This window comes from Zootoca vivipara, chromosome 15 (assembly GCF_965207765.1).
Source record: "Zootoca vivipara chromosome 15, rZooViv2.hap1.1, whole genome shotgun sequence".
Classification (NCBI taxonomy): Eukaryota; Metazoa; Chordata; class Lepidosauria; order Squamata; family Lacertidae; genus Zootoca; species Zootoca vivipara.
In genome coordinates, this window is record NC_142598.1 from 19,723,373 (window position 1) to 19,749,079 (window position 25,707).

General features: G+C 45.3%; 1 protein-coding gene across 2 annotated transcripts in view; it reads right to left on the reverse strand.

Annotated features, from left to right (window-relative positions):
• Window positions 1-25,104, reverse strand: part of LOC118097923 (stimulated by retinoic acid gene 6 protein-like) — a 47,858-nt gene extending 22,754 nt beyond the window's left edge. The window contains exons 1-7 of one of the 2 annotated variants that reach the window (XM_060268767.2): window positions 24,800-25,104; window positions 12,139-12,235; window positions 9,502-9,599; window positions 7,230-7,357; window positions 4,161-4,281; window positions 3,232-3,277; window positions 878-1,006 (exon numbers count right to left, since the gene is read on the reverse strand). In XM_060268767.2, coding sequence (XP_060124750.1) covers window positions 878-1,006; window positions 3,232-3,277; window positions 4,161-4,281; window positions 7,230-7,357; window positions 9,502-9,599; window positions 12,139-12,235; window positions 24,800-24,813 — 633 coding nt within the window. In that variant the 5' untranslated portion in view covers window positions 24,814-25,104. Of the gene's footprint in view, window positions 1-877; window positions 1,007-3,231; window positions 3,278-4,160; window positions 4,282-7,229; window positions 7,358-8,356; window positions 8,457-9,501; window positions 9,600-12,138; window positions 12,236-24,799 lie in introns of those variants that run through there. The other variant, XM_088659042.1, reaches the window with a different exon arrangement.
• Between the last annotated feature and the right edge of the window lie 603 nt (window positions 25,105-25,707).

Consider the following 25,707-nt stretch of genomic DNA (forward strand, 5'->3'; position numbering starts at 1 on the left):
CATTGGAGGGAGGTGCAGAGGGTTGAGACACAAGAACCAAGGCACCCCATCTGAGGAATGTTCTCTCCAAGGAAACATGTCTGGGACCATCATTATCCATTTTTAAGATACTAGGCTAAGATCTTTTTATTCGCTCAGGCCTTTGGTAACTAAGCTGGCCTCCATGATGATGCCCATCTATTAGTGGCGGGGCTAGGATTTGTCATTACAGTCGTACCTTGGAAGTCGAACAGCCTAGTTCTCGAACATTTTGGCTCCAGAATGATCAAAACCTGGAAGTGACTGTTCCGCTTTTCAAACGTTCTTTTGGAAGCCGAACGTCCGACGGAGCTTCTGTGACTTCTGCTTGGCTGCAGGAGCTTTCTACAGCCAATTGGAAGCCCCGCTTTGGTTTTCGAACATTTTGGAAGTCGAACAGCCTTCCAGAACGGATTCCATTCAATTTCCAAGATACAACTGTATTATTATTATGTTTTTGGATGAGCATTTTTGGTATTTTATATTATACATTGTTTTCATTGTCTTGTTTAGTGTTGTGGTTTTTTAGCTGTTGTGTTGTATCTTGTTAAGTCACTTTTGAGGCCTTTTTCGTAAAATAAACAAAAAAAAACCCACTAACAAATTTCAATAATAATACTAATAATGCTGAATTTAAATAGAGAATGGTCAAAATAAGCAAATGAAAAATGTAAAACATTGATAGAGCTGTACTTATTTCATGGCACAATTAAGCTTTGTTAATTCTCAGAGTACTTCGCTTTTCTTTTGTCGCCTTACTGCCATTTTCAGCAATGTACAGAATTCAGAAGGCAGGAGAAATGTTTTTGCTTTCAAAATGATTATAATAGGAAAAATGTGATTATTACAAAATACTCACATTTACAGTCTCATACCCACAACGGACTCTTATGGCTTTCACAAAAATGTAAACAAATCGGCCTAGAAGAAAAAGATAGCACACCAAGGAAGGCCAACCCATTATGAAGTCTTGGTATACACCCAAATACTAGGCAAAAAAAGAAGAAGGCAAAATTACCAAAGGCAAACATTACACCACCCATCATACATCCCAAAAACTCAGCTTAAGTTATTAAGCCTGTCTTGTTCTGAAGGGCAGAATCAGGATCATAACTAAGATCAATGCACTCTGCCATTTGGGATCTGTCACATTCTTAATATATATACACACACCGTATTTTTCTGTGTATAAGACGCCCCCATGTATAAGACGATCCCTATTTTTTTTAACCCAAAATAAAGAAATTAAGTTGTTTAGCTTTGGGGGGGGAGCTCACTTCCGCCAATCACTCACCTGCCTGCCTGCCTGCCACTGCCAATCACTTGCCACAGCCACTGCTGATCACACCTCACTGCAGCCACCAATTGTCTGCCCGCTTGCCACCACCAACAGCCCACCCGCCCACTTGCTGCAGCCGCCAATCACCTGCCCAATTGCCACAGCCACAGCCAATCGCCAGCAGTCCTTGCCCCAGCCACCAATCACCCGCCCAATCACCACTGCCAATCTCCTGCTTGCTGATGCCATTAGTGAATCCGTTGCTGCAAGACTAACACCTTCTGTGACTGGGACCTAGCCCCTAAAGGCACACACTGGAGTGTGACTGGGACACTGTTACATGTAGATACCATTTCTTGCTTTTTATTTTACCCCAGACACTGTGCATCTGCTTGGGCAAACCCAAACGTGCCCTGCTATTGTTCCCACTGATAGCAAACTCAGATGGTGGCAAACAACAGCATTATAGCCAAAATGGTATTAGGGAGAAACGAGCAGATAGCAGGGTGCACAGAAAAGCCACAATGCTTACAGAAGTGTAAGTTGCTATGGGGAAAGTTTTAAAGGGGGCAACCCCCTCCCCAGGCCCAATAAGAACTGAGTAAAAACTGAATGTTAATGGAGCATATTCAGGAGCCATGAAATGCTGAGTGCCTGGGCACTAGGAAATCAGGAGGGGCAGAAATGGAATGGAGTGTTCTAGAACAGGGCAGGGTGTCTTCTGTTGAAATTCTTCTAGTTTGGCCCTGCTCACAGCTAGCTTTCTTGTGCCCTGTCCGTGGTCCTGAGATCCTGAATTGTGTCTCCATTCTTCTTCCATCCCAAAAGTTCTGAAGGCATCTAATTCCTGGACTGAAGGAATTACCCATGGTGCTTGCCCTCTCACACACCGCGGTGGTTCTTTCACAGGTCTCAGCCTTATATTTCTACCACAGCTTTCCTTCTACACAGATCACAGAGGGCTCAGTAGCCTCCCAATAGCAGTGTCACTAAGCTGATCTGAGTGGGGTGGTGGCAAGGTGAGGGCTCTACAGGTGCCCCAGCAAGGACTACTGTTTTGACTCTGCTGGTACACCTGTCTTGTCCTGACCCATGCTGATGTTGGGATGGAAGCTCCACAGCATCTTGCTGGCCATTGCAGAGGAGGCTCCCCCATTCAGGCTCTAGCCCAATGATGGCAAACCTATGACACGCGTGTCAGACGTGACACGCAGAGCCCTCACTGCTGGCACGCGCCCCATCGGCCCATTCGTGCTGTTATTGTTGTCCCTCCTGCCCCATTTGTTCTCCTCCTACAGCTTGTCTCCGCTGTTAAAACCCGGAACCTTTTTGTTGTTGTTGTTGCTGCTGGTAGTCAGAGATTGGTTTTTTAACCCTTTCTGTGCTGTTTTTCCTGGTGCTTTGGCAGACTATGATTGGGTGTAACAGCATTCGTTTTTTAACCCGTTCTATTCTGGGTTTTTGGCACTTTGGCAGACTATGTCGGTGCTGCGTGTTAGTTCCAGAGAAGGTATTCTTCGTCATTTATTTCTGTTCTCTTTCCCCCCCAAAAAGCACAGCAGCTTTGGGTCACCCCCTCCCCAAAAAAAGCAAAGCAACTTTTGCACCCCCCCAAAAAACCTCCAAAACTTTGGTCAGCAGCTCCCCCCAAAAAGCTCAACAACTCTGGGCACTTTGTGATAAATAAGGGGGTTTTGGTTTGGTTTGGGTAAATAATTAGTTTTTGGTTTATTAAATACAGTTATATATTACTATTATACATTTTTGTTATTTAAACTATAAATATCGCGAAATTATGGTTTTTTTCTCGAAGTGACACACCACCCGAGTTATGCGCTCGGTTTTTTGGCGAATTTTGACACACCAAGCTCAAAAGGTTGCCCATCACTGCTCTAGCCCCAGCAGGCAGGCAGATAAGAAATATAAGCACTTACTTTGTAGTCAGGGCACAGGAAACAGTCTATCACCGTGATGGTCATCCTTTAAAAAACAACAACACTGGAGTTACTTAGACTTATTTCTTCATTAGGACTTTCTGTATTCTGTATTATAAGGTATGTGTTCCTTGTTGTATGTTATGTTGCTGTAAACTGCCTTGTGTATAGTAATATAGAAAGGCGGTACAGTCAAACCTCCGTTTGCGACTGCTTCAGTTTCCAACCACCGCGGACCCGGAAGTGTTTACATCCAGGTTCCGCAGCGCTCGGATGTGCAGAAGCACTCTATCGGTGCTTCGCGCACGCGCAGAAGCGTGCATCGGGGAGCGACCGATTCGGGGAGTGACCGGTTCTGCAGAACGGATTGCGGTCGCAAACCAAGGTACCACTGTATACAAATTAAAAGGGAAATGAAAAAAAATATGAAATGAAGTGAAATGGCTCCTCCTTATCTACAAGAGCATGGAGAAAGTCAAAGGCAAGTTATCCTGATGTACATCTCCTGCGCTTCCTGACGTACTTCTTATAGGGCTCATGGTATCATCCCTGGCCATTTTGATCCCAAAGGAATTCCACCATGAAATCCTCCTGGCAAATAGCATCAATATCTAGACTGAGATAGACAATGGAGTGCAAGCGTGGTGAGATCAGACTTCAGCTCCTATCATTCCTGACCATTGAGCCATGCTGGATGCAGCTGATGGGAGTTGAGTCCAACAACATCTGGCGTACACCATGAGGCCTATCCCTGATCTAGACAATATTAGGAACCCTGGATCATTTTAATTTATTTGCTCTCTAGCAACGATCATCTCAAACTTCCACAAATGCCCTTCACAAGGTTCTCTAATGGCGAGTTGTCTCTCATCCCAACATCTCCACGAATGGCACTCAGACAAGTATATCCGATATAAGGCTCTGCTCACCAAGCTGCAGTGTAAAGAAATCCCAATATGGAGCCGGTAATCACGTAACTTGTTGAAAGGCAGGCAAAGAAAGGGTACACAGAGACGCCCACTTCGACGGCATGGATTAGAACAACAAAAACTGCAGAAAGATGAGATCATTTTAGAAACCATAGTTACTCCAAATGGAGGTCTAGCATTTCTCACAGCTCATCCCGGTCACTTGTGGGGGGGGATGCTCTAAGCACTGATAAAAGCTAGCCCACTTTCAAGGATGTATTCTCACAGTTGCTTGGTTGGAGGAATATTTAGGGTGGCTGTGAATGGGAATCTGGTGCATTTACTGTGTCTTAGAAGTCAGACTTGGCATTGAGATGCCTGAACTGTGAAGACCGTGAGTTCCAGTGAGTTCTTGAGAGCTCTCACAGAGCAAACAATATCTTGCAAGGTTTCAAGGGATTTCTGTGACATTTAGAACAATAAGATCCAGAAAGCAAAGAACTTCCGATTCTTCATCTATCCGCTATGTAAAAATTCACTTTGTCCAGTCCAATATCACACCCAACAGAGCCACTTTCTATAAACCAACATGACCTTGAATCCTCAAATCCAAATATCATTATTTCATTTTCATTTTCATGTAAAGTCTATGAGAGGTTTCCAATCTTTAACACAGCTTATTTGTCTATCTTTCTCTTTCTTTCTTTCTTTCTTTCTTTCTTTCTTTCTTTCTTTCTTTCTTTCTTCCTTCCTTCCTTCCTTCCTTCCTTCCTTCCTTTCTCTCCCCACCCCCTTTTATGTTTTTATTGTATCTCAATCAGTATCTCAGTTTGGATATAAAAGGGACAATATATTAAGTTTTGTATTTTTCTCTATAAACCTTAATAAACCTTAATAGAGACTTTGGTGACATTTCAGCCAGTCCTCACGAGATTTCATCAGAAGCTGCCACTGCTGACGCCGCCACTGCTTCTCTGCTGCCAGTGGGTTGGGCAGGGCACCTGCAGGGGCACCACCTCTTGGGCTTCCTCATGGGTGGGCCAGCCCTGCTGCGAGAACTAAACAGACCATTGACCTTATTTAGCAGGGCTCTTTCCGCGTTTTTTTATCCAGCCTTTTCCAACTCCCATCAGTCCCAACTAGCATAGCACAGTGGGTAGGGATAATGGGAACTGAGCTGTGGCATAGTGGGGAGGGGGGTTTACCAGGGGGGGCATTGCCCAGAGTGCACAATCAGGGGCACACACACATACACACACACACACACAACCCACAGGCACACACACAACCCAAGATCCACATCATGCCCTGACGGCGGCAGGGGTTCTAAAGCACAAAGGATGAAGATCACCCATCACACCCTGCCCCCGCTTGACACATGAGTGCTTGCCCATAGGCCACAGGGCCTGGGAATCACAGGGGGTGATCGTCACCCTCCGTGCCCGCTTGGCAATGAGGGCTGGATGAGCGTGTTCCGCACCCGCCCCAGGTGTAATCATTGCAGACAGGCAAGCAAGCCTCGATAAGAATTAATGATTCTCTGGCAGTTTTATGGTACTTTTATTTACAAAAAACACATCAGAGTGAGGCTTCCAGCCTGCTCTCATTGAAGGAGTTGGTCTTAATTTTCCACCCCTCTCACAGCAGGAAGGACGCCAGATTCCTGCCCTTCCCCTCTTGCCCTTTCGTCGTCCAGTCTCCGAGAACGGAGACTGAGAGGTTGGACTTCCCCTCCCCACTTCCACTAGACACACTCTCTGTCCTCTGCCTCTCTGCTGGTTGCCTAGCAACCCTCTGACTGCCCCACTAGCTCCCCCCCCTTGAGAGCTATTGTCTGTGACTTCTTTGTGAAGGGGGGGTCGAGCTCCGCCTTCCTGGCTCTGTCAGCCAGCTTTCGTCTGCAGAGCCGGCTTCTCTTTCACTTGGCTCAATTTCTGAGTCTGACTCTTCCCCTGCGCTCGGTTGAGCCACGTTCCTGACACTAGGTGCTGGCAAAGGGCGCAAGGCCCCTGAAATTGAGTCCAACATTATCTGGGGACCAGAGCTTGAGAAAAGACTAGACCCTACAATGGAAATAGATCATTCCCAGCCCCTACATTCCACTTGCATCGTCAGCGGAGCGGAGCTGAGGCAGCATTTGCAGAAGGAAATCAGCAGGTAGGGGAGAGAGTGCTTAACTCTTCCACACAGTCAATTGCCACCCTCCACCCCGATTATTTTTAAAGATCCCTAGTCCTAATAAACAGAGCCCTAAACATGGAAGAGAGATCAGCAGGAAAGAAAAGTGATCTTGGTGGAAGGAAGAAATCAGCAAAAAATCAGCTCTGGTCAGACATCACCTGGAGTACTGTGTCCAGTTCTGGGCACCACAGTTCAAGAAGGATACTGACAAGCTGGAACGTGTCCAGAAGATGGCAACCAAAATGGTCAAAGGCCTGGAAACGATGCCTTATGAGGAACGGCTTAGGGAGCTGGGTATGTTTAGCCTGGAGAAGAGAAGCTTAAGGGGTGATATGATAGCCATGTTCAAATATATAAAAGGATGTCATATGGAGGAGGGAGAAATATTGTTTTCTGCTGCTCCAGAGAAGCGGACACGGAGCAATGGATTCAAACTTCAAGAAAGAAGATTCCACCTAAACATTAGGAAGAACTTCCTGACAGTAAGAGCTGTTCGGCAGTGGAATTTGCTACCAAGGAGTGTGGTGGAGTCTCCTTCTTTGGAGGTCTTTAAGCAGAGGCTTGACAGGCATATGTCAAGAATGCTTTGATGGTGTTTCCTGCTTGGCAGGGGGTTGGACTGGATGGCCCTTGTGGTCTCTTCCAACTCTATGATTCTATGATTCTAAGAATTTGGGAGGTTAAAAACACCTGATCTCACCTGCCGATCTTTCCTCTTATGTTAGCAAATGCAAGGCTGAGATGGGAATCCTGAATACAAATTTGAACTCACAGATGAGCCCAATAGCTCAGGTTCTGGCTAGTATCAGGGCAATGAGCAGATTAGTATGGATAAACTGAAAACATCAGAGGCTCACGATATTGTTCCAACCCCAGGCCTCCCTGTTGCTTCTTTGCCACATGTTTTACCTTTAGCCCACCTCGGAAATAGCGAAATGAAGTGGTCTGTGGAAAACAGGTAGATCACTTTATCAGCAATAATTCCAAATGCAAATCCAAGTGACCATCTGTTGCTGTATCCAAGGATATCAAAGGGTCTGTGAAGTAGGAAAAGAAGAAAGGAAATAATTCTGCAACTGGGAAGCCATTACAAAGCTGAAAGCTTATGTGCTGCAGCTCCCACTTTCAAAGAGTCATAAAACTTAGGTGTAAAATCAACCAGGAGCTACTTCAGCTTGGAGAAAAATAAAAACAGTGACTGTTCAGTTAACTATCTTGTGACAGTTTGGTTGGTCCCAATACATAAAAGCAGGGGTCAGCAAACTTTTTCAGCAGGGGGCCGGTCCACCGTCCCTCAGACCTTGTGGGGGGCCGGACTATATTTTGAAAAAAATAATAATGAATGAATTCCTATGCCCCACAAATAACCCAGAGATGCATTTTAAATAAAAGGACACATTCTACTCATGTAAAAACATCAGGCAGGCCCCACAAATAACCCAGAGATGCATTTTAAATAAAAGGACACATTCTACTTATGTAAAAACATGCTGATTCCCGGACCATCCACGGGCCGGATTGAGAAGGCGATTGGGCCACATCCGGCCCCCGGGCCTTAGTTTGGGGACCCCTGCATAAAAGTATTGCCTGATTTGGAGAGAGTTTTAAATGTATGTTCTGGTTGTGACCTATGAAAAGCTTCATCTAATAATGATTATTATTATTATTATTATTATTATTATTATTATTATTATTATATTTATACCCCGCCCTCCCCAGTCGAAACCGGGCTCAGAGCGGCTGACACCAGTAAAATTACGTATATTCTGGCGTATAAGACGACTGGGCATATAAGACGACCCCCGACTTTTCCAGTTAAAATATAGAGTTTGGGATATACTCGCCGTATCAGAAATACGACCTGGTGCATAAGACGACCCCCGACTTTTGAGAAGATTTTCCTGGGTTAAAAAGTAGTCTTATACGCAGGAATATACAGTAGTTAAAATACAGGTTAAAATACAATCTATATATACCGTATAAAAATGCAGAAGGAGTATGTTTGTACGAACGAACCTTTCTCCACAACCGCTTACCTGATCGCCCTTAAATTTGCCCACAACATTGGGTGTGCATGTAGGAGTGTCCCTATCCACTTACATTATCCATTATGACACACCTAGGACTGGTAGAAACCTGGATTTGTGTATTAAAAAATTGCCCCCTCCAGTGGACATCCAACAAACAACATCCAACAGTCTGCCAAAATCCCGCCCACTCTCCATCCACCCCCACCACCCAGGACATAAGGGACCCAGGACATAGCTGCCAAGTACCCCATATTCCCTGGGAAACCCCCGTTTTTCCTTACAATTTCCCGGCGGTCTCCTGTTTGAGCTCCTCTCCCATAAATGTCCCTTAAATCCGCTCCTGCCGGCAGCCATTTTTCTGGTGCCGGTTTGCCCATCTATGGGCACCAGAAAATGGCCGCCGCTGGTGCCGGAAATAGCTTCTGCGCATGCCGCATGGCCACCCCCAAGATGGCCGCCGGACAACTTCCAGTGCCGCTGCAGCTGCTGATCCCTTATTTTTCTGTGGGAGACTTGGCAGGTATGACCCAGGAGCGGGTCAACCTGGGGACACTCGCGGGGATTAGCCACTGCAACGTGTGGCAGGGCCAGCTAGTTTACAATTAAAATTTTGAATGCAGCCTCATTTTTAAAAAGGCCCAAGTCAAAAACCATAAGGGAGGGAGCATAGGGGTCAGACTGAGTCCAGGCCAAAGGCCAGGCGAAACAGCTCCGTCTTGCAGGCCCTGTGGAAAGATGTCAAATCCCGCAGGGCCCTAGTCTCCTGTGAGAGAGCATTCCACCAAGTTGGGGCCAATACTGAAAAGGCCCTGGCCCTAGTTGAGCACAATCTAACCACCTTATGGCTTGGGATCTCCAACATGTTGTTATTTGTGGACCTTAAGGTCCTCCGCGGGGCATACCAGGAGAGTACCAACATAGAAGATCTTCCTTGCCTGATACAACAGGAGGAGCCTGCTCTGTTATGGTGGGAAGGGCAGTAACTTATCCTCTTTTTTATCCCAGATGAAAATACTTGAATTTATGCCTCCTGCAAGACAGATTCAGAAAGGCGGCCTGCTTTTATGAAGGAAGGGCATTTGTTGTACTGACGTAATTGTCTTTTTAGAAGACACATATAACCACAGGAGGAAAGTTATTCTTCTACTTACGCCAGAATCCCACAGTGTCCATGTAGAGGAATTTTGTCATCTATACAACATCTTTTTAATCTTCTTTCAAGACAGGACAGCACTATAATGATGAAGACCTGCCGATGCAGAAGAAAAGTCATGAGGGAGTGAAGGGTTAGGGTTAGGGTTAGGGTTAGGGTTAGGGTTAGGGTTAGGGTCGCAGTCGCAGTCGCGGGGGCCATTTTGGAGCACCATCGCTACCCTTACAGAGAGAAGCTCCGTGTCGGAGGCGGAGAGCGCTGGATTTTTCCAAAGAAGAATTTGGGAAATTGAGAGACCGTGAGTAAAAATGATTCAAAGACTTAAAATTGGATTTGAAATTTGGAACGGGGGTGAGATTTAAAGAACGGAAGCCTATCTCCCCCCTACTGATTTAAAGAGGAAGCAGCTTAAGGAGGAATCCCAGTGCCGGGGGTTAAGAACTTTACTGTTTGAATATTTCCAAGGACTGACCAAAGATTCTCCTCCTGAGGCAGGGTAAGAGGGGAGAACTGTTTTAGACAATAAGAATCCCTGCAAATATGTTCAATTGAAGAAGAGATCCCCTCTGTGCCCTGAAATTCGGCACCCCGAACAGAACAGCGAGTGGAATATAATGGGGTGAGTGAAAGGAAGGAATTGACATTTAAAAACTTTTGGTTCAATATTTGATGGCTGAGTGCAGCCTGTTGGAAATAATTAAAAAGCTGAGGTTATAATTCATGGAATATATTGCATCCCGTTTGGACTATGTGGAAGAATTGCAACTTGTAACCACTTCCTGTTTTCCAAGCCTTGCTCTGCCCTTGAAAAGCTAGAAAAATGTCAACAAAAGATTACACACCTGGCTTCCAGGAGAAAGTTTTGAGACTCTTGTGGGAAATGACAATCAATATGTATAAGACTCAACAACAATTGGAAGGAATAAACCAAGATCTACAGGAAGACGAAATACTTCAAGAAATGGTGCAAGAGGATAAAAAGACAGATAAATTGATTTACAATATAACTGAAGTAAATGAGGATGAAATACAGGACTTGCCAATGAACAAAGACTTAGCTGAGAGTGGGAATACCCCTCCTCAGGAGGGGAACAAGCAAGAATTTTTGAAGAGACAGAAAACCCACAAGAAAAGCATCATGCAAAGAAGAAGGGACTTATGGGGGGGGACAGAGAAGTTTGGACTGTAAAATTTGTCAGGAAGGGGGTGGGATGAAGGAGGAATATTTGTTGTTTAATAGGATGGATAAAAAAAGGACTGAAAACTGGATCACAGACTTTGGTACCTGCTGGACTGGAAGGCGAGGGCCGGGATCAGGGGACAGAGAGGAAAGAATTGAGGTTAAAGACAAAATTTAGAATTGGGAATGTAAAAAGGTTTTAAAAATATGGGAGTTTTTGGGAAAAATTGGGGCATGGGAAGAAAAGGAAGGTTGATAAGTCAGAAATAAGATTTAGGAGTTATTTAGAAGTATCAAAAAAGAGAATTCGGTAAGATGAATGATTGAAGGGACGGTTGGGGGTTCTAAACCTCTTGTCGGCCCTCTGCGTGCGGGGAGCTCTTGGTGGCAGGGGGGGCTCCTGGGGTGGGGGGGCGGGGAGGGAGGGAAGTCCCAATTGGAAAAAGAACCATCGCCTCTCTCTTTCTTTCCTCTGGGATTCTCTGTGGCAGAGGGAGTGCTGGGGGAGAGGGGAGAGAGGGAATGGGAAAAGATGTTAGGGGAAAAAATAATAGAAATAAGGATACTATTGATGTAAGATTGGGGAGTTTGGAAAATAGAATGGGGAATATGATAAGAAAACTGCTAAAATGGTGTTAAAAATGAAAATCAGAAAAGGGGGAGGTAGGGGAAGCCCATAATAATACAATGATTTTAAAGAAAAGAAAGGAATAATTATTAATTGTGGGTTTTTTTGTTCTTTTTTCTCTTTTTTCTTTTTAATTATTTTTGTTTCTTTTTTGATGTTTTTCATTTGGGGGGCGGGGTGATTTTTGATAAAGTTTAGATAAATAGTTGGGTGGACACCCACTTGTTCTCTTCTTATTTCCCTAGCACCCCTCGGTGGCATGGGGGGTTTCTGGGGAGAGGAGAGGGGGGTGGGGACAAGCCCAATTATAAAATGCACCACCTTCGACTGTGCACTGTCCATGGGAATACCTTGTGGCAGGAGGGATCTCATGGAGGGTGGGTTAGAAGAAGGGAGAAAATATGTTACCTATTGTATATGTTTTTTTGTTTTGTTTTTTTGTTCTGCTAATACGCAAAATCAATAAAAATTATTGGGGGGGGAGAATGCATTGATGGTGTTTCCTGCTTGGCAGGGGGTTGGACTGGATGGCCCTTGTGGTCTCTTCCAACTCTATGATTCTATGATTCTAACTGCTAATTCCCCAAATTATCCTTTTAATGAATAGTCCTGTAAGAAGTATTCAGCAGACCTGATACCAGAGTTTATTATATATATATATATATATATATATAATATGAGATCAGTATTCCATTTTGTGCATTATTCAGTATTATACACAGCCACTCTCCTCCCTACCTAATGCCAGCCTCAGTATCTGAGGAAGGAGAGTAGCTCTGCATTTCATCAGTCATAGCTCAAGAAAGTACGATAACTAGCCTACTTACTGCTGGAGGAAGAGATATATGTACAAATGTCTCCATTTCTATTGACTCCTCACAGGTGAAATTTGAGGTGTTGTTCTCATTTAGGAAGTCTGTTTCCCTGTACAAGAAACACAATCGTAAATAGCAGATATGTTAGATCATATACAGAGTTCAGCATCTTAAGCCTTACTTGCAAAAGTCTGGTCTTCTATATGCTGGGAATGTCTACAGCCCTATCCCTCAAAGTTTGATAGCCAAGATACATTTAAAATAAATAAATAAATAAACTGGAAGCATGTCAATGCTTACAGTCAAAAGCATTTAATTTGGGGGATGCATATGAATAAAAATTTCTCACCTTCTGAGTACCGCTCCCGACCCACCCCCGGCTATGCTCCTACATGTATCCCTGTTCTAGATCTGCCTCCTACATGAGTCACTGTTCTAGATATGCCCATATCAGCTCAAACAGAAATATGGAGGGCACCATCCTCTGAGGGGTGGGGGATTCTAATGCTTATCTGCACGAGGACAGAAGTGACATGTTTAAACCACGCAAAGATGAGTCAGAATATTCTGACCACAGCAGAGGTGGAAGCAAAGCAGTGGGCATTCTCTTCTGAATTTGTTTCCCACAGCAGACACTTAGTTCCCTTGTAGCATGCTAGCATTGGCATGTGTTGGGAATTACTTCTCTGGAGCAGAGGTGGCTGGCTCGGGCCCTCCCAGTTGTGTCCAATCAGCCCTTCAGACACACAACTGCGACACACCCACCCTCCACCACTCCATTAGGCAAACAAGTGAGGAAGATTGCCATTGCCTTCCAGAGTGCTCAGCGTACATTGCAGCACTCGGGAACCATCAGAAGCGGGTCGTGAGAGCTTCCACATACGCCGCCTTCCAAAGATCCCTGGAGCAACTTAAAATACTTCCCTTGCCTTTCCCATTAGGAAAAATGAGGGTCAGGGAAGCTGGCTTAATCAGGAGCCACCACCTCAAGGACCCTGGAGCACCCTGAAGCAGCCGTTCCCAAAGGCACTGCCCCCTCTTTGCCATAGCTCAACTGTTTCTCAATTGGCTGCAAGTGGGTGGTTTTCCCAACTGACTCATTAATCAGGAGCAGGATCGTTGAGCAGTGGCAAAGAGGGAACTGCTCCTCCAGGCCCCTGCTCAGGTGTGTGTTCCTCCAGCGTCGAAGCAAGGATTCTGCAACATCAACTTTGTTGGACTGGTCATGTTGCTCAGATGCCTGACTATCGTCTTCCAAAGCAACTAACCTATTCCAAACTTTAAAAATGGAAAGTGTCATGCTGGTGGTCAACAAAAGAGGTTTAAAGACTCTCTCAAGGGAAATCTTAAAAAATGTAGTTGTTGTTTAGTCGTTTAGTCATGTCCGACTCTTCGTGACCCCATGGACCAGAGCACGCCAGGCACCCCTGTCTTCCACTGCCTCCCACAGTTTGGTCAAACTCATGTTCGTAGCTTCGAGAACACTGTCCAACCATCTCGTCCTCAGTCGTCCCCTTCTCCTAGTGCCCTCCATCTTTCCCAACATCAGGGAAACACCAAAAATTGGGAAACACTTGCCTGTGAGCGCTCCAATTGGAGAACAGCCTTTACCAAAGGTGTCGTGGGCTTTGAAGACGCTCCAACTCAGGACAAAAGGGAGAACATGCTAAGAGGAAGGCACACTTGGCAAACCCTCACCTGTGAACAACACCCACCCAGAAACCTACGTCCCCACTGTGGAAGGACGTGTGAATCCAAAATTGGCCTCCACAGTCACTTACAGACTCATATTAAAATTACGTTCATGGAAGACAATCTTACTCGGCTACGAGTGATCACCAAAGAAGAAGTGTGTGTCTTTTTCTTCCTCTGAGTCACATGGCCTGCTAAAGATGCTCTAGTAGTGGGGAGCCACTGAGAAGAAATGACTGGTTCCTGCTTGTCATAGTCAAGACCTTCAGGCCTGGTGGTAGATGTTGTCTCTGCTGCTCCTCCCTATGGGGTTAAGAGCCAGCAACTGCTCTTCATCCTACAAGGTGGACTCATAAGCCGCCGACTGCTAAAATTACCAACATGCGTAAGTAATGCGGCTATTTGCTTAGAAATGAAGATCCCCTCAGTGGAGTTAGTTTTATGGAGGCGAGTTTTGATTTATTGGATATCACTATGGCATAAACTCCCGAACCACTATCTCATTCAATGCATGTGGCGGGATGACTTCACAAATTTGTGGTCAGGAAAAATCCATGCCAAATTGCTGTCCTATGAGATCTCGCCCACTGAATTGCTCAAACTGGATCTAAATGCGGCAAAAAGGTGTATAAATCAAAGGCTGGATGATGCGGAGCTATACCAAAATTTCTTAGCTGGTGGTGGAGTCTGCTCGCCGTTAAATTTCGGCATAACCCCTGTTTACCGTGCTCCGTCCTATTTAACATCGCTTACGGCCGCGTCTCACCGATATGCCTTCATTAAAGCTAGGTTCAATGTTTTTCCAACAAACGTGCTGAGACATAGATTTACTAAGGGCCAAGTCTCTTCAATGTGTGCTTGTGAAATTAAAGCATCTGAATCTCTACATCATGTTATGTTTATCTGCCCTATGTACAGTTTGGCTCGTGCTAGTATACTAAACTCCATAATCCAGCCTATGGCTGACAAACCAGTTGACCTACAGCTTGCCTGGGTTCTTCAAGATGTGGATCCTTATATTACTCTACAGGTTGCTAAATTCCTAACAGCCGTCCTCTCGTACAAGAGACGGAATGGAATGTTAGCAGATTATTTATAGTTATAAGAATTTTCTATAATGACATCAGATATTGATTTTAGCGTAGTGCCTAAAAAATTTTAATCATAATCTTAAACTTTTCTTTTTTAATTGTTAATATTTGTCCTTGTGAGCTGTGAATTGTGTTATATTATTCGTGGCTTGAACGAGTCCGCTGTTTTATTTGATTTATTTTGCTGTGTTGTGTTTTATGATGGGCGTAAAGCCGAATAAACATTCTGACGGACTCATAAGCACCCAACCTGGACTCCCATGGCCATGACCCAGGAAATGCCTACTCCTGACATCTTCCAGACCATGATGAATGTTGACAATTCAGCCAGGACATTAAAAATGAGGTTATATGCAAGCAAGGGCAGGGCTTGTGTACTTTGCATAGACACGTAGAAGACATGCCAGTATTCACGGACTTGTCATGTCAGTGACATGAAATGATAGCTGCTGAAATTCCCTGTGTCTCATAGCTGGATCGAATAACCTCAGCTCCACGTAGAAACCCTTTTGCAGAAAAGGAAACACCAAGAGAGAGACAGCTGGCAGATTCAGTGTCCTTGGAAAGCATTCCTGACCCGCCCCCCCCCCCTTTGCCTAAGCCTAGACAGGCTTTGAGAGTGATAGAACAGAGAGCTCAGCAGAAACAAGTTCAGATTACCCGATGAAGGAGTGACGTAGATTAATGGGGATGGAGGGAGTGAGCCTTTATGGGGAGAAATGCCATTTCTAGAGAGATATGCATTCTTTTGTCTCTCACTGTGATTATTAAAGAAACTAACTGGTAAGAATGCTCCTTTCATTTGATCTACTTAATTACTGCCACCGAGGGAGGGATCCAGTTCCCGAAAGCCTGACATCTCCTCTAGACATGATGTTCCTCCCATTGATCAATGTCCTTCTTAAAATGTGCCTCCCAGGTGCCGTACTACAGAGTGCACACAGCTTCTAAAGCAGCCAGACTGCATTAACATTATTAGCACACTGTTGGCTCATGTTCAGCTTGTGATTCATCATTTTATATCTGCTGCTGCCAAGCCCTATTTCCCGGATTTTAGACTTATGCTTGTGCTTTTGATTGTGTGTGTGTGTGTGTGTGTGTGTGTGTGTGTGTGTGTGTGTGTGTGGAAATCCAAGACTTTGCTTTTATCTGTGTTGAATTCCACCTTGTTCTGTTTTGGCTTAGTGCTCCAGCCTTCCTAGGAAATGCTGATTCTAGAACTCTATATGCACAGAAGTGGAAAGAAAAGACGATTCCAACGAAGGAGGAATGGCTTTTAAAAGCTATGGACTATGCAAAGTTGACAGCAATGTTAAGAGATCAAAATGAATGGAGACCCTTTCTGGACCATTTGGAAAAGCACTACAAATGAAATCGCAGACAGGATTCGAGATAGGAGCAGCAGAAGAAAAATGATAAAGTAATTGTATTCGAGGGATTTTTATAATAGACAAGAATTTTATAAATAATGCAGTAGAAAATAGTTTGAATTTAAAAACTGTGGAGGTGGGAGTGGAAAGTCAATATATGAAATAATGTAACTATTTAATTTGAAGTTCGTTTGTAAAAATCCAGAAGTGTGTGTGTGTGTGTGTGTGTGTGTGTGTGTGTGTGTGTGTTTGATTGATAACTGGTATGTCTTGTCCCTCCCACCACTGTGTTATCTGCAAATCTGATAAGCTTGCCCTCTACAGTGGTACCTCTGGTTAAGAACTTAATTCGTTCCGGAGGTCCGTTCTTAACCTGAAACTGTTCTTAACCTGAAGCACCACTTTAGCTAATGGGGCTTCCTGCTGCCACTGCACCGCCGAAGCACAATTTCTGTTCTCACCCTGAAGCAAAGTTCTTAACTTGAGGTACTATTTCTGGGTTAGCAGAGTCTGTAACCTGAAGTGTTTGTAACCTGAAGCGTTTGTAACCCGAGGTACCACTGTATTTCCTGCAAAAATGATAACAAACGGAGGTTGTAAGTCTCCAGGCTGATGCAAAACCATTGATGACCCCTCATTGGGTACAGTTGTTCAACTAGTTGTGGATCCACCTAAGGTAATAAAGGTAAAAGGTAAAGAACCCCTGGACAGTTAAGTCCAGTCAAAGGCGACTATGGGGTTGCAGCGCTCATCTCGCTTTCAGGCCAAGGGAGCCGGCGTTTGTCCACAGACAGCTTTCCAGGTCATGTGGTCAGCACGGAAATGCTGTTTACCTTCCTGCTGCAGCAGTACCTATTTATCTACTTGCACTTGCACGAACTGCTAGGTTGTCAGGAGCTGGGACAAAGCAGTGGGAGCTCACCCCATCGTGGGAATTCAAACCACCGACCTTCTGCTCAGCAAGCCCAAGAGGCTCAGTGGTTTAGACCACAGCGCCACACACTAAAAGCTTTCTCTTTTTTTATCCACCTAACAGTCACATTGACCAGCCTGCATTTTACCATGTTGTCAACAAGGATATCATGGTAGATTTCATCGAGTGCTTTGCTGAAATTTGATGCCTTATTTCAGCAATGCCCAACCAGTCGACCACGATCAACAGGTATATCGCCAGGGTGCTTCCAATCGATTGTGGGAGTGAAAAAAGTGATCACCCTGTTGTTCCTGAGAGATCGCGCCCTCCCCGCCCCCAGCTCTATGTCCCATTGCTGCCTCCGGCACTACTTGTTAAGGTTGAATTCCCAGGATTGGCGTCAGAGTTTGGGAAAGGTGGGTAGTTAGCGTTCTGATGTGATTGTTTTTATGCAATCATTCCCCCAAAATGCTGATCAAGTCTCTCCCCCACCCTTAAAAATGCTCAAAAACTGTTGCAAGCCGTTCCTAAGAAAAGCTCAACAACTCTAGGAGTAGATCGCAGTCGCTAGAGAGTTGGACGCGGCTACCTTATTTGCTAACCCTGGGTGGTGGTAACTAATAATCACCACTCATGCCAACCCACTGTGTACAAGCAAACACTAGCTTAGAAAATGTTGTCCTGTGTGTTTTTTTGCACCTTCCTCCTGGCTTGGCTTCCTTTATTTTCAGATTTGAACTCTCTCGGCTCTTAGTGTCTCAGTCAATATCAGACAGGACAGACTGCAAAAACAAGTGGACTCAGCTGTTCATCCTCCTGGCGTCCTGCCCATTTGAAATCAAATAAGAACTCTTTGAAATCCAGGGCTGGGGATTATATAAATCTACGTTAAAAATATATCTAAAACAAACTCCATTGTTGCAGTGTTGTTATTCCATGTCGGAGTGTCTCTATGGGGACCAACACGGATGTCCTCAAAAAATATCAGGCAGTGCCTCATATGCTTCTAGGCCAGTGGTTCACAATGTGGGAAGTACTGAGCCCTGGGGGGCAGTGGGATTACCTAGTGGGGGTGCTTAGAGGCAGTGGGGCAGTGAGGTGCTGGAGACATAGGTAAGTGAGTGAAAAGCTGGCATCACCAGATCAAGTTCATCAGTTTTCATAAATAATAGAATTGTAGAGTTGGGAGGGACCAAGAGGGTCATCTAGTCCAACCCCCTGCAATGCAGGAGTCTTTTGCCTGGTGCTGGGACTCGAGCCCACGACGCTGAGATTGGAAGTCTCATTGTTGACTGATAGTTTTCATGGGATTTTGAATGAACGTGCAATTAATTGCTGCTGTTTTGAATTTTATCTCTCTTCCTTGGCGGGTCATGTTCTGAGCAATGCTTATTATGGGATAGAGGGCAGTGGGGATGAGTTTTTGGAACCAAGAAGATGGGGAACCAAGGAGATGAGTGGGCTATTTTGGTGCTTACTTCAGGGACATGGAGGGTGAAACCCGAGCTGATATTTGGTCCTGCGCAGTGGCTTTTCCTGCCAGGTAGCTGCTGTAGCAGGAGGCGACTGGAGACAGATGGAAGAAGTCTGCCAAATGAGGAAGTCTACACGACTGGCATGACCCCAGTCAGAACGGATTTTTCTTCCTCTTCCCGCTATTGTTAATGGGAGGAAATCTCTCACTGGCACTGCGCTGTGTTGCGGTAAGCAAAACCCACCAGGAACTGTAATCAATCCAGAAATGGCATCAGACATTCACTACTGTCATTGTATGCAATATAAAAACTCACAACTTTGGGCAGCAACCCAATGCACATATTTCGCGCAAAGGGACTTTAATTTGAATTAGTATGAGATCCTTTTGTAGCTAGAAATACTGTTTACAATAGGCAGGCTTAGGCAGTATGTGGACCGAGAACTCCCAGAAGTGCAAGCTGGATTTCGAAGGGGCAGAGGAACCAGAGACCAAATAGCAAACATGTGCTGGATTATGGAGAAAGCTAGAGAGTTCCAGAAAAACGTCTACTTCTGCTTCATTGACTATGCAAAAGCCTTTGACTGTGTCGACCACAGCAAACTATGGCAAGTTCTTAAAGAAATGGGAGTGCCTGATCACCTCATCTGTCTCCTGAGAAATCTCTATGTGGGACAAGAAGCTACAGTTAGGACTGGATATGGAACAACTGATTGGTTCAAAATTGGGAAAATATGTTCTGAAGCTCAACATCAAAAAAAACCAAGATCATGGCCACTGGTCCTATCACCTCCTGGCAAATAGAAGGGGAAGAAATGGAGGCAGTGAGAGATTTTACTTTCTTGGGTTCCATGATCACTGCAGATGGTAACAGCAGTCACGAAATTAAAAGACGCTTGCTTCTTGGGAGAAAAGCAATGACAAACCTAGACAGCATCTTAAAAAGCAGAGACATCACCTTGCCGACAAAGGTCCGTATAGTTAAAGCTATGGTTTTCCCAGTAGTGATGTATGGAAGTGAGAGCTGGACCGTAAAGAAGGCTGATCGCCGAAGAATTGATGCTTTTGAATTATGGTGCTGGAGGAGACTCTTGAGAGTCCCATGGACTGCAAGAAGATCAAACCTATCCATTCTTAAGGAAATCAGCCCTGAGTGCTCACTGGAAGGACAGATCATGAAGCTGAGGCTCCAATACTTTGGCCACCTCATGAGAAGAGAAGACTCCCTGGAAAAGACCCTGATGCTGGGAAAGATTGATGGCACAAGGGGAAGGGGACGACAGAGGACGAGATGGTTGGACAGTGTTCTCGAAGCTACGAACATGAGTTTGACCAAACTGCGGGAGGCAGTGCAAGACAGGAGTGCCTGGCGTCCATGGGGTCACAAAGAGTCGGACACGACTAAACGGCTAAACAACAACAATAGGCGGGAACCAGGCTGGTTTTCTCAACTCATTTTCTTAAAACAACATGCAGGGGAGCTTCTCCCACCATCGCTCGCTTTTTGTTCTATTTTGCAAATTGCAGCACAATGGAGAACCGTAACAAAACACAGAGTTTCAGATCTCTAATGTATAATTGTTAAAATGCATGACTGGAAACAATTGGCGAGCATCAAAATCAAATAAGCCAAAAGTAAAAACAACTATCTAATATAGGCTCTTCCCAAATCCAGCAGGGGGGGGGGGAGGTTGTGAATTCTCAAGAGTTATGAAAGTTAGGAACGAAAAACCATACCGTGTCTAAATTGATTAAAGATCTATTTTGGCTGCTCACTTTCCACGTGCATGGATTTTTACATGAAACTGAGACGTCAAACTTGCTTATGCCAATTTGCAATAAAAGAAAAACACAGGACCTTTTGCTGCCTGCAGCCAAGAGGAAACTAATGAGATTTCCAAGGCGGAGTTTGGAGGCAGGGAAGAGCAAAAGGGGCTGCTTATGGGATGATCTGGTTACATACTTTTGAAATATGATCAAAGTTAGAGGCACGGGGCAAAACCACCACATGTGGAGGTAGGGTCCTCATTCTGAGCATCCCTTCCAGCACTCAGGTGATAAAAAGGGTAAAGGGACCCCTGACCATTAGGTCCAGTCGTGACCGACTCTGGGGTTGCGCGCTCATCTCGCATTATTGGCCGAGGGAGCCGGCGTATAGCTTCCAGGTCATGTGGCCAGCATGACAAAGCCGCTTCTGGCAAACCAGAGCAGCACATGGAAACGCCGTTTACCTTCCCGCTGTAGCAGTTCCTATTTATCTACTTGCATTTTGACGTGCTTTCGAACTGCTAGGTTGGCAGGAGCTGGGACCAAGCAACGGGAGCTCACCCCGTCACAGGGATTCGAACCGCCGACCTTCTGATCAGCAAGCCCTAGGCTCAGTGGTTTAACCACAACGCCACCTGGGTCCCATGGGTTAATCCATCTTAATTTTACTGGAATGAGGTGCTAGTGGTAAATTAGTTTAAGACAGGCTTTGCTCACTGAGGCTGAGATTCTCTTGTTGTGCTGCAGCGGTCCGAGGGGATCCCTAGGCTGAATCAGAAAAGCTTTCTCCCAGACCTGTCGGGGGGGGGGGGGAAGACTCTGCAGACCTGGGAAATCACATTTCACATTCAACAGGATTTGATGCAGTTGTGAGACCAGCCCCTTCCTGCAGGTACGGACTGTATCTCTGGCACTCATTTTCTAAGGCTGTTGATTGGCTAGGGAAGCCCACCGCATAGAAGCTATTTGCTTTAAAAAAAACACACCTATAGGTCTGCAACACTGTTAGTTGATAAAGTGACTTTTCTTCTTTAAGTTCTCTTTGTTCTTAACCTGTCTCAAGGTTGCCATCTGAACTAGCCAGATGTTTAACTGAGAATCAGTCACAGTCCATCCTTTGGAAAATAAGACTTTAGAGCCATCCTGGCCAAACTCCACTGATTGCCAATTAGTTTCTGGGCCCAATTCAAAGTGCGGGTTTTGACCTATGAAGCCTTAAATGGCCTCAGAACCACAATACCTCAAGGACCGCCTCTCTCCATATGAACCAACTCAGACTCTACAATAATCATCTGAGGCCCTTCTTCATGTGTCTCCTCCATGAGAGGTCCATAGGGTGGAAACACGAGAACGGGCCTTTTTTGCAGTGGCTCCCTATTTGTGGAATGCTCTCCCCAGGTTGGTTCATCTAGTGCCTTCATGATTACGGCCTTGGCCCAGGGTGCCTGAAGGAGCGTCCCCAGGCCCATCGTCCAGCCTGGACACTGAGGTCCAGCTCCGAGGGCCTTCTGGCAGCTCCCTCTCTGCAAGAAGTGAGGTTATAGGGAATCAGACAGAGAGTCTTCTCAGTAGTGGCACCCGCCCTGTGGAATGCCCTCCCGTCAGATATCAAGGAAATAAACAAGCACCTGACTTTTAGAAGACATCTGTGGGCAACCCTGCTTAGGGAAGTTTTTAACATTTGATTGCATTTTTAATATTCTGTTGGGAGTCACCCAGAGTGGCTGCGGAAACCCAGGCAGATGGGCGGAGTATAAATAAATAAATAGGCACCAGGGAAAAAAATTACTCTTAAAAAAAAATCCTTTGGCTGATCAACGGTCTATGCCCCTTTAAATGTGCTTGTGAGAGAGGAGGCTATTGGTTTGTTCTTGTTTATATTATGTACTTTGTGGTGTGAACTGCCCTGAGATCTTCAGATGAAGGGCAGTATACAAATTTAACTAATAATAATAATAACATTAAAATAGTGATGGTTCCCAAAGAACAACAAATCATGGCAGAAAGTTAAATGTATTTATTTTTAGCTCCAAACAGTTGCGGATAAAAAAAGGATAGATTGTCTAAATTAACACAGGATGCGGGGGGAGGGCGACCCAACCAGATGTTACTTAGAAGTTTGCCAGTTGCAACATATGGTTGAATTTATAAATGAAAATGCTGACAAACAGGTACTATTGATTCTTCAACATCAACTTCGTTGGACTGGTCATGTTGTTCTGATGTATTGTCTTCCAAAGCAACTACTCTATTACGAACTTTTAAAAAAGGAAAGCGCCATGCTGGTGGTCAACAAAAGAGGTTTAAAGACTTTCTCAAGGTAAATCTTTTAAAATGTAGTATAAACACTGACAATTGGGGAACCCTGACCTGCGAGTGCTCCAGTTGGAGAACAGCCTTCACCAAAGGTGTCATGGGCTTTGAAGATGCTCAAACTCAGGATGAAAAGGAGAAACATGCTAAGAGGAAGGCACGCTTGGCAAACCCTCACCGTGATCAACACCCGCCCGGAAACCTATGTACCCACTGTGGAAGGACGTGTGGATCCAGAATTGGCCTCCAAGGTCACTTAAGGACTCACTGTGAAGACCGTGTTCATGGAAGACAATCTTACTCGGCTACGAGTGATTGAAGAAGAAGATTAGAACAAAACATAATGGACTCAACCCACTATCACTGTGACCTTCTTTAAAACATAATTTTCATTCACTGGACAGAATCGAAAACAGATTAACATCATATTTCTCCTGCCTTAAGTTTGAGGGAAAAGTTATGATTTAGAAATTGCTAAAGATGATATACAATGAAGCTCAGTAAGCGGGGATTTGAGGAAGTCACCCTAAAATGTTTAAGAAAAGAGATTTGAAAGTGAGAAATTTTTGTATTTCTTTTTATGTGGTTTTGCTAGTCTTTTATTGTATTGTTATGTAATGTTTTTATTTGTTTGTTTTGTGTTATTATAAAATGAATAAAAAAATTAAAGGAAAAAAGAGCTAAAAATCTTAGCCCCATGAGTTTCCATGCTCCTCTCATACTTATTTCTGCCTCTCCTTCCTCTTGATTCTTCTGTGTTCAACTTCAGACTGAAAATTCTTGGCAGTATAGAACAGGGGACCCTTGTCCTTTCCTTTAGAAAGCACTCATTGACTGGTGCAATTACAGAAGTACGGTAACTACACAGAATTAGGCTGTTAAGATGTTCCCATTCTGGCCAAATGACAAAAGTTCCTTACCTAAAGATCTCCCTTTCCCCTACCGCTTCCCTATATATCCCCGTGTCCAACAGAAGAAGCATGAGAGAGAAATATATTTTCCATACATCTCCATATATGTGTGCACGTTTCTATAAATAGATTTCGTTTGGGAAAGAAAAGCAGTTGAGGAGGGCGATGTCAATTGCAAACACAGCTAGCAGGGGAGAACCTGGGCTCATTTCCGCCTGGGTCAAAAACCCAGTTTGGCAAAAACAGCAACAACAAACAACAACAACCACAACCACGGGCATTTGGGTACACACAAAGGCTGGGAGCCTCAATGGTGCCCCTCCGGAGGCTTCACCGGGGCAAAAAACCTGACCCGCCCCGGCTCTGAGAAAAGCGTGAACGCTCTCCATTGCGCCCCATCCTTTGTTATTTCCATCAAAGATTAAGTTTAAAAGAGATTCAAATAAAGCCAAGAATAAAAAACAAAATCCAAACAAGTAACGGGAGGCTTCTCACGGGTTTCACCCCAGCAGCACCAAAAACAGCTTGGCAGCGCCAGCGATGCTTCCTGGGAGTAAACTCTACTGGCCTTAGTGGGGCTTACTTCTGAGTAAGACACGCGCGCCGGTTCGCGGTGGGGTTTGGAAAGCTACACGCAGGGGTGTCAACAAGTTGAATAAATATTGGGAGGGGGCATGTAAACCCCGCCCAGCCGCACAATCGATTACAGGATATACCGGTAGTGAACACTTTGCCTTTGAATGGCAATGCTCATCAACTTTTATGGGGGCGGCGAAGAGCCCCACAACCCCTAGGAGTTGGCTCCTATGGCACACACACCATTTGAATGGCAGTGCCCAGCAACCTGGGCGGGGGGCTCATATATTTTATTGGAGAGGCTGAAAGAAGGACCCCTCGGCCCCTCGGAGTTGGCTCCTATGGCAACACGTGCCTTGCCGTCTTCACGTAGTTTAGCAGCAACACGTGTCTTGCCTTCTTCCCAGAGTTTCGCCTGGCGCGCGTCAGATGTTTACGGCTTCTTGCAAGGTCCTGGCAACGCGAAGAAGCGGCACCGAGAGGCAGCTGGCATCCAGGCCCCACCCTACCCCAGCCCCCTGCCTGGGCAAATGCCCCTGCCCCACAGCTCGACTGCTCGGACTTACCCGGACCCCTCCATGGTTCTGCTTGGAGATCTCCAAACGGGAAGATGGCGGGGAACACAGGCCGCCCCCCTCCCTCAGTTTGGGAGAGAAGAGGGATGGTTTCGCCTAGCCGAGGCGCGCGCAGTCCTGGGTCTGGCGCGCTACTCTCCTCTCGGCTCCTCCCGCTTCATTTCCATTTTTCGCAGGGAGGATCACGTCGGGGCAGCTGGAGGAGGAAGGGCGGGCGGAGGCATATTTGGGGCGAGACACTGCCTTCTCACATGCTCCGGCAGGGCTTGTTGTTTCTAAAGCGCTTCTATGCCCCAGAGGCAGAATCAGGGCGAGGCTCTCCTGGAATAAGTGAGCACAAAGCCCCCTGGAGGCAAGACAATGGTCGGCATCACTCCCATCGTCGGTTTCTTCTCAACCTCAGTTTGCCAGAATTGGAAAAAGATCCCGTAGAAACAGATGTTTTCTAGGGTATGCGCACTGCCCGGTGCCTGCCTATTTTGCGCCCTCGACTAATTGCTTGCACACCACACACCCGCATTGCTAGCAGTCTTTGAGTACAGTACATTTCTCAAATACAAAAGAATATGTTTGGCACACAAATCATTTTGAATGAGCCTGTGAACTGTCTCATCCTCTTAAAAGTTTTGATTTCAAGTACATCAGGACCTCGCTTTGCATGCCTTTTTCCTTTGCAAATTCTCTCTTAGATTCCTCAAGGCCAAGTGCTGTCTCTTGGCATCTTCCATTGATATTGCTGCCAAGCCAACTGGGCTCTTTTGCAATGCTCTTGAGGCTATATTTTTATCAGGTTGAGGTTTGAGAAACTGTGTTCATTCACCACTGGCACTGCGAGTGTGAGAAGGATCCTTAGAGCAACAGAAACATTGGGCACATTAGCCAGGAGTTTTTTGTTGTGG